General features: G+C 29.6%; 1 protein-coding gene across 1 annotated transcript; it reads right to left on the bottom strand.

Moving 5' to 3' along the window:
- Positions 1–1,706: 1,706 nt before the first annotated feature.
- Positions 1,707–3,325, bottom strand: LOC111920629 (B3 domain-containing protein At2g36080). The gene is made up of 3 exons (XM_023916204.3): positions 2,905–3,325; positions 2,410–2,540; positions 1,707–1,891 (listed from the first exon to the last, which is right to left on the bottom strand). Exons 1-3 carry the CDS (start codon positions 3,308–3,310, stop codon positions 1,847–1,849), a joined length of 582 nt encoding a protein of 193 aa, XP_023771972.2. The 5' UTR covers positions 3,311–3,325; the 3' UTR covers positions 1,707–1,846.
- Between the last annotated feature and the right edge of the window lie 8,385 nt (positions 3,326–11,710).

The following is an 11,710-nucleotide window of genomic DNA, read 5'->3' as shown; positions in this document are numbered from 1 at the left end:
AAAGCTATTTGTATGAAAAAATGAATGGTGTATGGATTGATATATTAAACTATGAATATTTGTTTTAAACTATATATATTTTTATAACTGTGATTTTAAACTGTTATTATTATTATTATTATTATTATTATTATTATTATTATTATTATTATTATTATTATTATTATTATTATTATTATTAATAATTATGAACTTAGAAAGAATGGGCAGTTAAGAGATAATTTAGATAAGTCATATAAAAATGTCTTCTTGACATTCAATTTTGATACAACTTGAAAGGTATTCGTTAAAATGATTGGAAAAAAAATGTTTTACATGTTTTGTATTTAATTGTGAATGGTATATAGATCGGTGTAATTAAACTGTAAACATTGTTTGAGCTATAATTTTAAATTGTAAAAATTATTTTAACTTGTGATTTTTTTTGTGTGTAAAATTGACTGTGAACATAGATGGATGTTTTCTTGAAATTCGACTTTGATACAGTTTACAAGGTGTTCGTTATAATGATTAGAAAAATAATGTTTTGTATGTTTTGTATTTAAATATGAATAATGTATGTATCGATGTATTAAATTGTGAATATATGTTTTTATTGTGAATTGACTGTATTAAGTTGTAATGATTTTATTAAACTGTAATTATTTGTATTAAGCTGTGACTTTTTTATATATTTTTTGTTTGCTTTTTAATATGAGATGAAATAATCATTATACATATATACAATTTTATTAATTTTGGATAAAGCATTTAAAATTTAAATTGTGAAGATTTTTGTAAATAAACTTTGAAAGAAGCACTAGCCTGTAGATCTAAAAGTATATATGTAAGTATTAAGTTGAGATTATGGTTGTGAGTATATAATTTTTATGCATTAAACTGTTAATTTTTTATACTAAGCTGTTAATTTTGTGTACTGCATTGTGAATTGATTTTATTAAGCTGTGAATTTTTATGAATTATATGTTAAAATATGACTGATTTATGTATGAATGTTTGTTTTAATTTGTTTGTGAATATATTTAGTTTTTCTATTGTATAAATATGGAAGACTATATTAATTTTTATAATTATTTTGTACTAAATCAAGATGAGTGAATTAGTAGGTTTTATTAAACTTTGACTGTAGTATTTAAACTGTTAATTCATGAATTTATTTACAGATCTAATTTGGAAGAAATGATAATTGCGATGTTGCTTCAGGTGTTTGGTGGCAGCGTGTGGTGGTGGTGGTGGTGGTAGAGTTTGTATTTGTTACTTCCTTGAATTAGTGAATTATTGTAAAATAGTTTGTTTTAAGTTGTGAAGTTTTTGCACTAAACTGTAAATAAGTTGTATAAAGTTGTATTTTATATCATTTTTTTGTTAAAATATAAAAGCATATATGAATGAAAATATTAGACTGTAAAAATTACAATTTTGCCTTTTTCGTACTAAAAAGACAAAAAAAATAAAGAGTTTTATCATGTGTTATAAGAGTATCATGTAAATATTTAATAATTAATGGGGATTCTTAGGTTCTTAATCTTTTATGGTTCTCATTTCAACCACTCCTTTTATATATATATATATATATATATATATATATATATATATATATATATATATATATAATATATATATATATATATATATATATATATATATATATATATATATATATATATATATATATATATATATATATATATAGTTGGATAGAGACAGGAAAAGGGAAAGGACATTAACAATAACATTTAACACTGGTGATGGGGATGAATCGTAATACATGGAAACATCATCAACCTTAAAATGAATTTTCAGGGGGGGAATCCCTACAGTACCCTTTTCGTACCCTTTTCTCTGACTACATATGCCTCCATGGCCCCATCTCCAAAATACCCTCTTTCTCCTGCACTCCCAAACAAATTTACCCATCCAATCAAATATTTATTTTCCTACTGATTCAAATATTTTTTAATTAAATATAAATATTTGAATAGTATGTATACTCAGGAAAAGGACAAAATTGATGGTCCACTTAGTAAAATCGCCATTTTTTTTCTTTCCATACGTGATTATCATGTTTACAACATGGCGATTTTAGGAATCACAAATTAATATGCTTTTGAAATAATCTTCAACACAAGAAATTAAAAAAAAATGAAATTTTGCTAAATGTATCATATATTTTAAAGTGTACCATATTTTATGAAAATATGATTTTATTCAAGTTACTTATAAAAAAATAGTAAAAATATTTTGTAATTGTCTCATTGCTTGATGTTTGGGTAAAAATAAATAGATGGGTAGTTTTTTAAATAAACCCATCAATGTTGATATTTTTTGTGATTATCCTGAATGTTATATAATTTAATTAATTATTTATCTTACAGTTAAATTTTTAATAACTAAATGTGGAATAATTACCATTTTAGTAGTAAAACAACCATGATCAGGTGTGGGTGCCTTCATGTCACTTATTGAATCCTCCTGAGCTTCAAAGGTCCTACATTCAAGATTCACGCCAAAAAGCCTCACTGTTTTATACTTCGTCATCTCTGTCTCAAATGAATAATAAATATTCTCAGACAAGAAAAAATATATTCTTATATAATTATAAATATAAATAAATATTAGAAATGAAAAATGCATTTTCCGATACTTACTTATTACAAAATGTTACTTCTCTTTTGTTCTATTACAATATATGACTTAAAAAATGTTATCCATATATACAAAAAAAAAATATATATATCTATTGATATGATTGTAAAGAGTTTTGAAAATGTATTATTTTAGTATGAAAAAACCTGAAAGCACATTGGTATAAATAAGACGCCATAATGAACAAATAATGATACACATTATTTCTTTTACATTTAACCCTTTAAAAGTCAAATACAAAGTAACAAATTAAATAACCTGGCTTTTCCGATGAAATCCAACCGTCGTTCATCCGCCGCCTCCACCCAAGAACCATGACTGAACTAGAGTCCACCACCTGACGTTGAAAAAACACGACGTCACCGGCTTCAAGCTTCTTCTCTTTAACAAAACGACTCCACCCTTTCGTGAAAACGTAACTCTGACTGCTATTCCAGTAGGAGTACCGGAACTTCCACTGCTTGCCGGACTCGTCCACCACGCTCAGAACCAGGCTGCCGGAGATGACCGGAAGGTATTTCTCGGCGTACTGTTTGGGGATGACGAGGCGGTTGAGCTTCCCGACGTCACTGGGAGTCAGTCGTTTCTCAAACATGTGTTCTTTTACAAACGTTTGGTGGTGAAAATATTCATGGTCTGGATTCATATTGAGCTTCAAAGACATGTTAGTGGGTGTGACATGGAACATCGATACGAATAATGGTGTCTACTGTACCTTTTAAGGGGGTTTAAGATTTGGTTTGCGTGGTTAAAAAGCAAGGGAAAATAGTAATAAGATTGAAAGGTTGAAGGTCCAAGGAAAAACATTTACAATTTTGTAAAAAGGGTTATTTTTTGTACAACTTTGAGTCTTTGACCTTGACATATATATTGAATTATCTATAGGCATCATATGAAATGTAAATTAGATAATATTAAAGTTGTATTTAAAAAAAACTCCAGTCAATATTGAAACCGAAAACGATACTCCAATGTTGTGTATGAGTCGGTATGTCTAACGGGCAATTCATGTTTAGTTACTTTATTATTAGTTAACAAAAAAGTTCTTGGTCTGATTATGTAGTTTATTGTAAATAACTAAATATGCTCAACATAATAAAGTCAATAAGCTTTTTTTCCTAAGAACAAATAATAAAAATAAAATATAAAAAATAAAACTTGTAGTCAATAAGCTTGTGTTATATTTTCCAAAATCTTCAGCATTACCAAATTGAAGGCAAGCCAATTCGATCGGCACACAAACCATACTACAAAGTCTACATATTGTGGCAACAAATAATCCACGTCCACACTTTGATTGATTAAAAAAGATTAAAATTTAAATATTATATAAAGTTCATACATAATTTTATGGTCATAATTTTAAGGATTGTGGTTTACTTTTTTGTTATGGAACGAGGAATAATGGGAGTGACAAGACAGGAGGAGGACATCGTACACCCGTCAAAAACTCAAATATTACTTATGATGATGATGATGACTAGTCATTTTCCCATCAAATTTAATCGACTCAAATCATATATACTATATATATATATATATATATATATATATATATATATATATATATATATATATATATATATATATATATATATATATATATATATATATATATATATTATATATATAGAGAGAGAGAGAGAGAGAGAGAGAGGAGAGAGAGAGAGAGAGAGAGATATGTGGGTTCAATTGAGAAAATAAAAAAAGGTTGAAAATAGGGGATCATTCTCAGCCACTCATTTAATCTAAGCATAAAAAGACACGGTGACAAACTTATAAATATGTTAATAACCTACAATCTCAAATACGTAACTATAGAGAATTCGATAACAGTTCGTCCATCATCAAATTTTTTCCTCCAACCTTCAATAATCATCCAGATTTCTTCAACTAAACCGGAATTTCTTCGTTGTTCATGAAATTGGAATCGGAGTTCTAGACTCACAGTCACAGTCGACATTGAATGACTCAAAATCGGTACTCACAGGTTCTCAATCGGATTTTCGGAAATCAAAATCAAAATGAGAAATCGATCAGACATAGGATGTCGCATCAGAAGTCGAAATCGGAATTATATGATGATTTAGAATTGATAACTTGATGTTTTCAACATTTTTAAAATAGTTAACTTGTATGCACTCCAACTGTTTGATGAAATGCATAAACTAAATTACCACATTATATTCACATATGAATATGTTTTCTCACCTGAATCAGTATATGATTATTAAAAACACAAAACAAATATGCAAGTCTGTATGTTATTCATATGTGAATAACATATAAAAATTATATATATTTGTCAAAATACCTTCAAATATTCATAACTGAATATATTCACAAGTTAATATACCTTATAATATTCATATGTGAATATATTGTGTAATATTCATAAATTATCTAATATTCATAAGTTATCTAATATTCACAAGTGAATATACTATGTAATATTCAGATGTGATATATCATGTAATACTATGTAATATTCGCATATGAAATATCATTTAATACTCATAAGTGAATATACCATCTAATATTCATAAGTAAATATACTATGTTAATATTCACAAGTGAATGCATCTTCCAATATTAAAATATGAATATACTATATTTATTATATGTTATATTCATATATGAATGATACTTAAATTGTTAAAAAAAATCATATTTTTTATTCATAAGTGAATAACAAATATACTCTAATAAAACCCGATGCATTTTTATTCATTTATGAATAACGATAGCTGAAAATATAAAAAAAATTAATTTTATCTTAAAACTATATGAATATGGATGTCTATTTATAGAGAATAATAAATCATGAATTTTGGTATATTCAAAATCATTTTTTGATAAAAATAGCTTCTAAAAATTAAAAAAAAAAACAAAAAAAAACTATGTTTTTGTATATATTAAGGTAATGATTAGCATAGTTTAAGGAAATATGTTTTGTTGGAAAACACATGTGCATTCCTTTCCCATTTCTGCCGGTACGTTGGAGGCTTTTGCGGCAAAAATAAATGATTGGCTGAGAATGATTCCCTCATTCTCAACTTTTTTTTTCTCAATTGAACCCTCCCCTATATATATATATATATATATATATATATATATATATATATATATATATATATAGGTGCTGCTATTAAGACACCTTATAAACATCTTTATCAAAAATTAACCAATAGGTAACTATTTTTAATATATTTTTCAAAAAACAATGTAATTTTACCCAATAAAAATATCTTAAAAATTATATAGGGTGTTTAAATGGTAAAATTGGGTGTCCATTTAGCCAACCCCATATTACAATGTAATTTTACCCAATAAAAATACCTTACAAATTTATACAACAAAAAAATAAATATATTCATAAGAAAATTAACACAAAAATTTATATATAAATCATTCATATTTTGATACAAATTATAAAAAATTCACAGCAAAATGCAGTCAATTCACAATTTAAACAGAAAATTCAAAGTTTAATGCAGTCAATTCACATTTTTAAACACAAAAAATTATAGTTTAATATAAAAAATTCACAGTTTAATATAAATAAATTAACAGGTTAATGCATTCATTTCATAGTTTAAAACAAAAAATCACATTTTAATACAAAAAAAAATCATAACTTAATACAATTAATTCACAGTTTAAATGAAAAAAATCATAGCTTAATGCAGTCAATTCATAATTTAAAAACATAAAAATCACATCTTAATATAAAAAGTTCATAGCTTAGTACAATAAATCTTAGATTAATATACAAAAAGTATGCATTCACAACCATATTATCAACTTAACACTTTTAATACAATTAATTCATAGTTTAATACATAAAATTTACAGCTTAATACAATGAAGGAGCAATTTAATACACAAATTTCACATCTTATATAGTTAATTCACAGTTTAAACATAAAATTCACATATTAATTGAAGTTAACACTAAGATTATAAAAAAAAAAAAAAAACAAATGAGAGATTATGTAATATCCCAAAAATATAGGCAAAAAATTTCATTTTTAAATATATTATTATAAAACCATCAGTATAATAAAACACCCATAATATCATGTCATGTCCAAACCAAAGTAGAAATAGTCAAAACATGTTATCATAAAACAGTATCAGAGTGTAATCCCCAATATCTCATGTGCGGAAAACCATAGTGTGATGCGCTGCGATCGAGCCGACTCCTTTCCTTTAAAAACGAGATTCCTGAAACCAAAACTGAAAACTGTAAGCACGAAGCTTAGTGAGTTCCCCCATCATACCACATACCATACAATCACATAGCATACATATTGTCGGGCAATTATGGGGTGCCCAACCTACCTATGTCAAGCCATTCTAGGGTGCAGACTACCCGTGTCAAGCCATTTTGGGGTGCTGACTACCCGTGTCAGGCCATTCTGGGGTGCCTGCCTACCCTCCGGTCTATCCCACTCGACCACGGGGACTATTTCACCCCTATTACTATCACATAATAACATATCATAACATAATAATATTATCAGACATATCTGGGGTGCCCGACCTACCCTTCGATCCTAACAACCGAACTTGGGGACTATTCCCCTCCTACTACCACTATCACATATAATATATCATGCTAACACATAAACATACTAGGTAGTAGCAAACCATATAATTATTACAAAGACAATCATCTCAACTATAGTCAACTACTAGTGGGTCGACTGTGGTGCCTTAGACCCACTTCTATTGGAAGGTAACTCACCTCACACTGTTGAAGTCCCGTAGACTCAACCCCACACTGTTGAAGTCCCGCAGACCCTACCATAGCTGCTGGATGACAGATTCCGGAACTGTCAATATCAAAACATCACCCAATTAATAATTGGGTTCCAACACATAACCATAAAATACATACTTGGGGTAAATACTACTTTACCCCTAACTCAGCTTTATTCAAGTCCAAGGCCCAATCCAAAGGCCCAAAAGTCAACTATGAGTCAAAGCCCAACATATTGCCTAATTTTCCAAATTGGGCCCAAACCTTTACAAGGTCTTACCATTTATTCCAGTCCAACCTTTGATAGTTTAATGGTCCAATATTATATAATCATTAAGGCCCATCTATGGCCTAATTTTCCAAATTGGGCCCACCTCCTCATATGGGCCTTACCTCAAAGCCTATTAATTATTCTTGTCCATTTTTTTGATCTTGGATGACCCATTAATAACCCAATCATCAAGGCCCAATAAAAGGCCCAACAATAAACCCAAGTGAAATTAGGGTTTTCACATAAAATGACAATTAGGGTTAAGTGTTTCTCACTTAACCCATTAAGGACTTAATCTATTAAGTACATCACTCTATTAGATAAATCATATGGTATGATTGGACTTAATACACAATTTTATTCCCATGGCCTAAATATGGGTCACTATAAGTCCAAGCCCATAAATCAAGTATTAGGGTTTTCTAAACCCTAATTAGGGTTTCTAACCCCATCTTAGCCCAATAGGCCCAATTGATATGTCTTTTTGATCAGTCAAGGTTCATTAGGCCCATTAAGGTTTCACTAGGCCCATTAGTCATCTGTTTAGGCTTTTAGGTCCATTAATCTTCATTGGTCCCATTAGGGTTTATTAGGCCCATTAAGCCTCATTGGGCCCATTAGGGTTTGTTAGTCCTTTTATCCAAACATCCAAACAAGTCACGATCCAACAAGGCACACCGCCACCCGACACGGCGGCCGGTGGCGGCAGGAGGCGGCAGCCACCACCTTACGGTGGTGGTTTTGGGTTCCTTTCATTATTCTTTTGCTAATTACATTTTACAACCCGAATCTCAATAACACACACACACACAACCACCTTGTGGTGGCCGGTAGTGGTGGTTCTCGGTTTTTCGGCCAAGCTACACTATACACACAAACCCACCAAGGAAAACAGAAACACACCCACCTATTCTTCCGATTGAAATCACTCAACCACCCTCCCGGTGGCATCCGACGATAGCAGCGGCCGTTTCACGGTGACAGCCACCACCTCGCGGTGGTGGTGGTGGTTCCCCCCTCTTTTTTTTTCCAATCGATCACACACACCACAGGCCCTGCTCGAGATTCTGAACGCAACCACCACTGGTGGCGTGTGGTGACGACAACAACTGCTCTATGGCCACAATGGTGGCTAAAGGCAGTGGTTCCCCCCCCCCCCCCCCCCCTCTTTTTTTTCCAACAAAACATGTTTCCTTAAACTATACTAATCACTACCTTAATATACATAAAAAAAAACTTTTTTTTATGTTTTTTTTATTTTTAGAAAGCTATATTTATCAAAAAATTATTAAATGTATCAAAATTCATAATTTCTTATTCTTTATAAATAAACATCTATATTGATATAGTTTTAAGATAAATTATTTTTTTAGAGTTTCAGCTCACGCTATTTATAAGTGAATAAAAATCGATCAGATTTTTATTACAATACATTCGTCATTATTTGTGAATAAAACGTATGTTTAACTTTTTTTTTTTACAGTTTAAGTATCATTCATATGTAAATATAACATGCAATAAAACTTTTTTTTTTTTACCTAAAATATATATTTTTACATCATCTTTCGTCACACGTTATATTTATATATGAATAAAATATGTATTAATGTTCGTCATATGTTATATTAATATATAAATAAAAAATTTATCAGATTTTTGGTATAGTTAATTTGTTATTCGAATATAAATGATAGTATGTTAATAAAAGACAACGTGTTTTGAAATTTTGAACTGCTTATTATTAATTGTAACAAAATTATGATAAATGTCTTTTTCATATATGAATATAACTTGTGAGGAAGACTAATACACGTTTTATTCATATGTGATTATAAATGCGACGAGAGCTAATGCAAACTGTAAAGAGTTTATGTATGTTATATTTATATATGAATGATATTTAAACACTAAAAAATATTAATCATACTTTTTATTCATAAATGAATAACGAATATAGTATAAAAAAATAAAATTTTTATTTTATCTGAAAATTATATCAATATAGATGTCTATTTATAAAGAATAAAAAATTATGAATTTTGATGTATTTAAAATCATTTTTCGATAAAAATAGCTCCTTAAAAATTAAAAAAACGAAAAAAATAAGTTTTTGTATATATTAAGGTAATGATTAGCATAGTTTAAGGAAACATGTTTTATTGAGAAACACATGACTATTCTTTCTCCATTTCTGCCGATATGTTAGAGGCTTTTGCGGCAAAAATAAATGGTTGGCAGAGAATGATTCCTTCATTCTCAACTTTTTTTATTTTCTCAATTGAACTTACCTCTCTCTCTCTCTATGTGTGTGTGTGTGTGTATATATATATATATATATATATATATATAGAGAGAGAGAGAGAGAGAGAGAGAGAGAGAGAAATCTTCTCCAAACGGTGCGTCAAAGCCATATCTAGGCTTAAACAAAAAAGATTTAACAATTTTTTTGTATAACTATTGATGAGCACAATCATCAATCCTATGGACTGCTAATAAGCATAATCAACAATCATATGGACTAATGATTGCTCATCAGTAGTCCATGTGACTACAGATTACGCACATCCGTAGTCCATATGGTTGTGTGTTGTGCTCATCAACAATCCATATGACTGCTGATTGTGCATACATGAATATTTTGGAAATAAATAAAAAAAATTGTCATTTTTTTTTATCCTAGATATGGTTTAGACTTACCATTTGGAAAAGATTGGTGTTTTTGTTTTTGAAAAATAATGAGTTGATTATGAGTTCGTAAGTTCACATGTTTTTATGGGTTTTGAGCATAACATCATTCCTGTGGTATGCATGCAACCCTAATGCTTTGGATCTAGGTTTTCCTCAAGTTATACATGCAAACATCTTCCAAAGCATAAACCCTAATTTAACATGTCTAAGAACGAAATTCATATGTAAATAAGGGTTTGGAATCTTACCTTACGTTTTATGGAGCAATAGCAAGAACAATCCACAAAGTCCTTGACTCTTGAAAACTTAGTGTCACAAGTGTTGCACCTCTAATGGAGTCACAAACACCACTAGCAACAAGGAAGAACAAAAGAGAGAGGGGGAGGCTTCAAAAACGTCTAGGGTTCTCTTAGAACTCATTGGCACGATTTTGGGGAGCCTTGAGGTTCCTTTTATAGTTAAGGCTTCTAGGGTTATCAACCTGGAAACCCTAATTCCCTTGCCTAAGCCCTAAGCAACATATGGACTCCCATTGGACAAGCCTTGGACGAAACCTTTATGGACTCTCATAGAAATTCATCCACCTTATACCAATAAGGTCCATGAGCCGAAACTTTAAATATTACTTATTTACATAATCATCCCCCGTTTATTTAATCAGTCTCTTTTGATCATCAAATTAATTTTTGATCAATACTAATTAAATAATATGATTTCTCAATTAATATATTATTCTTATAATACATTAATAAATCATAATTAATCCTCTTTCTCCATAATTCATCCTGTCAGTTGTTATGGTGAAGGCAACACAAAAGGGTCATGCTCATAATCGGGTCAACTACATACCAAAATATTTATGGGCTTAAAAACCTAATCCAACATTTTTCAGTTCCAACAATAACCCAGCGATATATATATATATAGACACACACACACACACTAGTCGTCTACCTGCCAAGCGTCGGGTGTGAATATTTTTTCAGAAATTAGTTCGTATAGGGGATTAATGTTTTTGTGCAAATAGTTTATTACATACAAACAATTATCAATAAGAGTCATGCTAGCAGAAACGAAATAAAAAAAAATTAAAAATGAAAAGTTGGGATTCTTTACAAATGCATATGAATACATGATTGGTTGATCATTATTGATCGTGCAACGCTTCTTTATACACCATATTTGATGTATAGACTTCACTGTCGTTGAATTGTTCATCAGACTTCACCAATACTTTTGTAGTGGCACGTCATATCCCTCTGGATAATGCCACATACAGTTGGTCACGCGAGAAAACCAATTCTGGAAGATAAGTTTCTATATTTGGAATTTTTTGTACC

The sequence above is a fragment of the Lactuca sativa genome, chromosome 8 (genome assembly GCF_002870075.4).
Source record: "Lactuca sativa cultivar Salinas chromosome 8, Lsat_Salinas_v11, whole genome shotgun sequence".
Lineage (NCBI taxonomy): Eukaryota > Viridiplantae > Streptophyta > Magnoliopsida > Asterales > Asteraceae > Lactuca > Lactuca sativa.
This window is presented reverse-complemented; position numbering and strand designations above follow the sequence as displayed.

Coding starts and splice junctions, on each gene's coding strand:
- LOC111920629 (XM_023916204.3), bottom strand. CDS start 3,310: ATGTCTTTGAAGCTCAATATGAATCCAGACCATGAATATTTTCACCAC. Junction 2,541..2,904: donor GATTTCATCGGAAAAGCCAG/GTTATTTAATTT, acceptor CATTTGAGACAG/AGATGACGAAGTATAAAACA. Junction 1,892..2,409: donor GTTGTTTTACTACTAAAATG/GTAATTATTCCA, acceptor TTGGGAGTGCAG/GAGAAAGAGGGTATTTTGGA.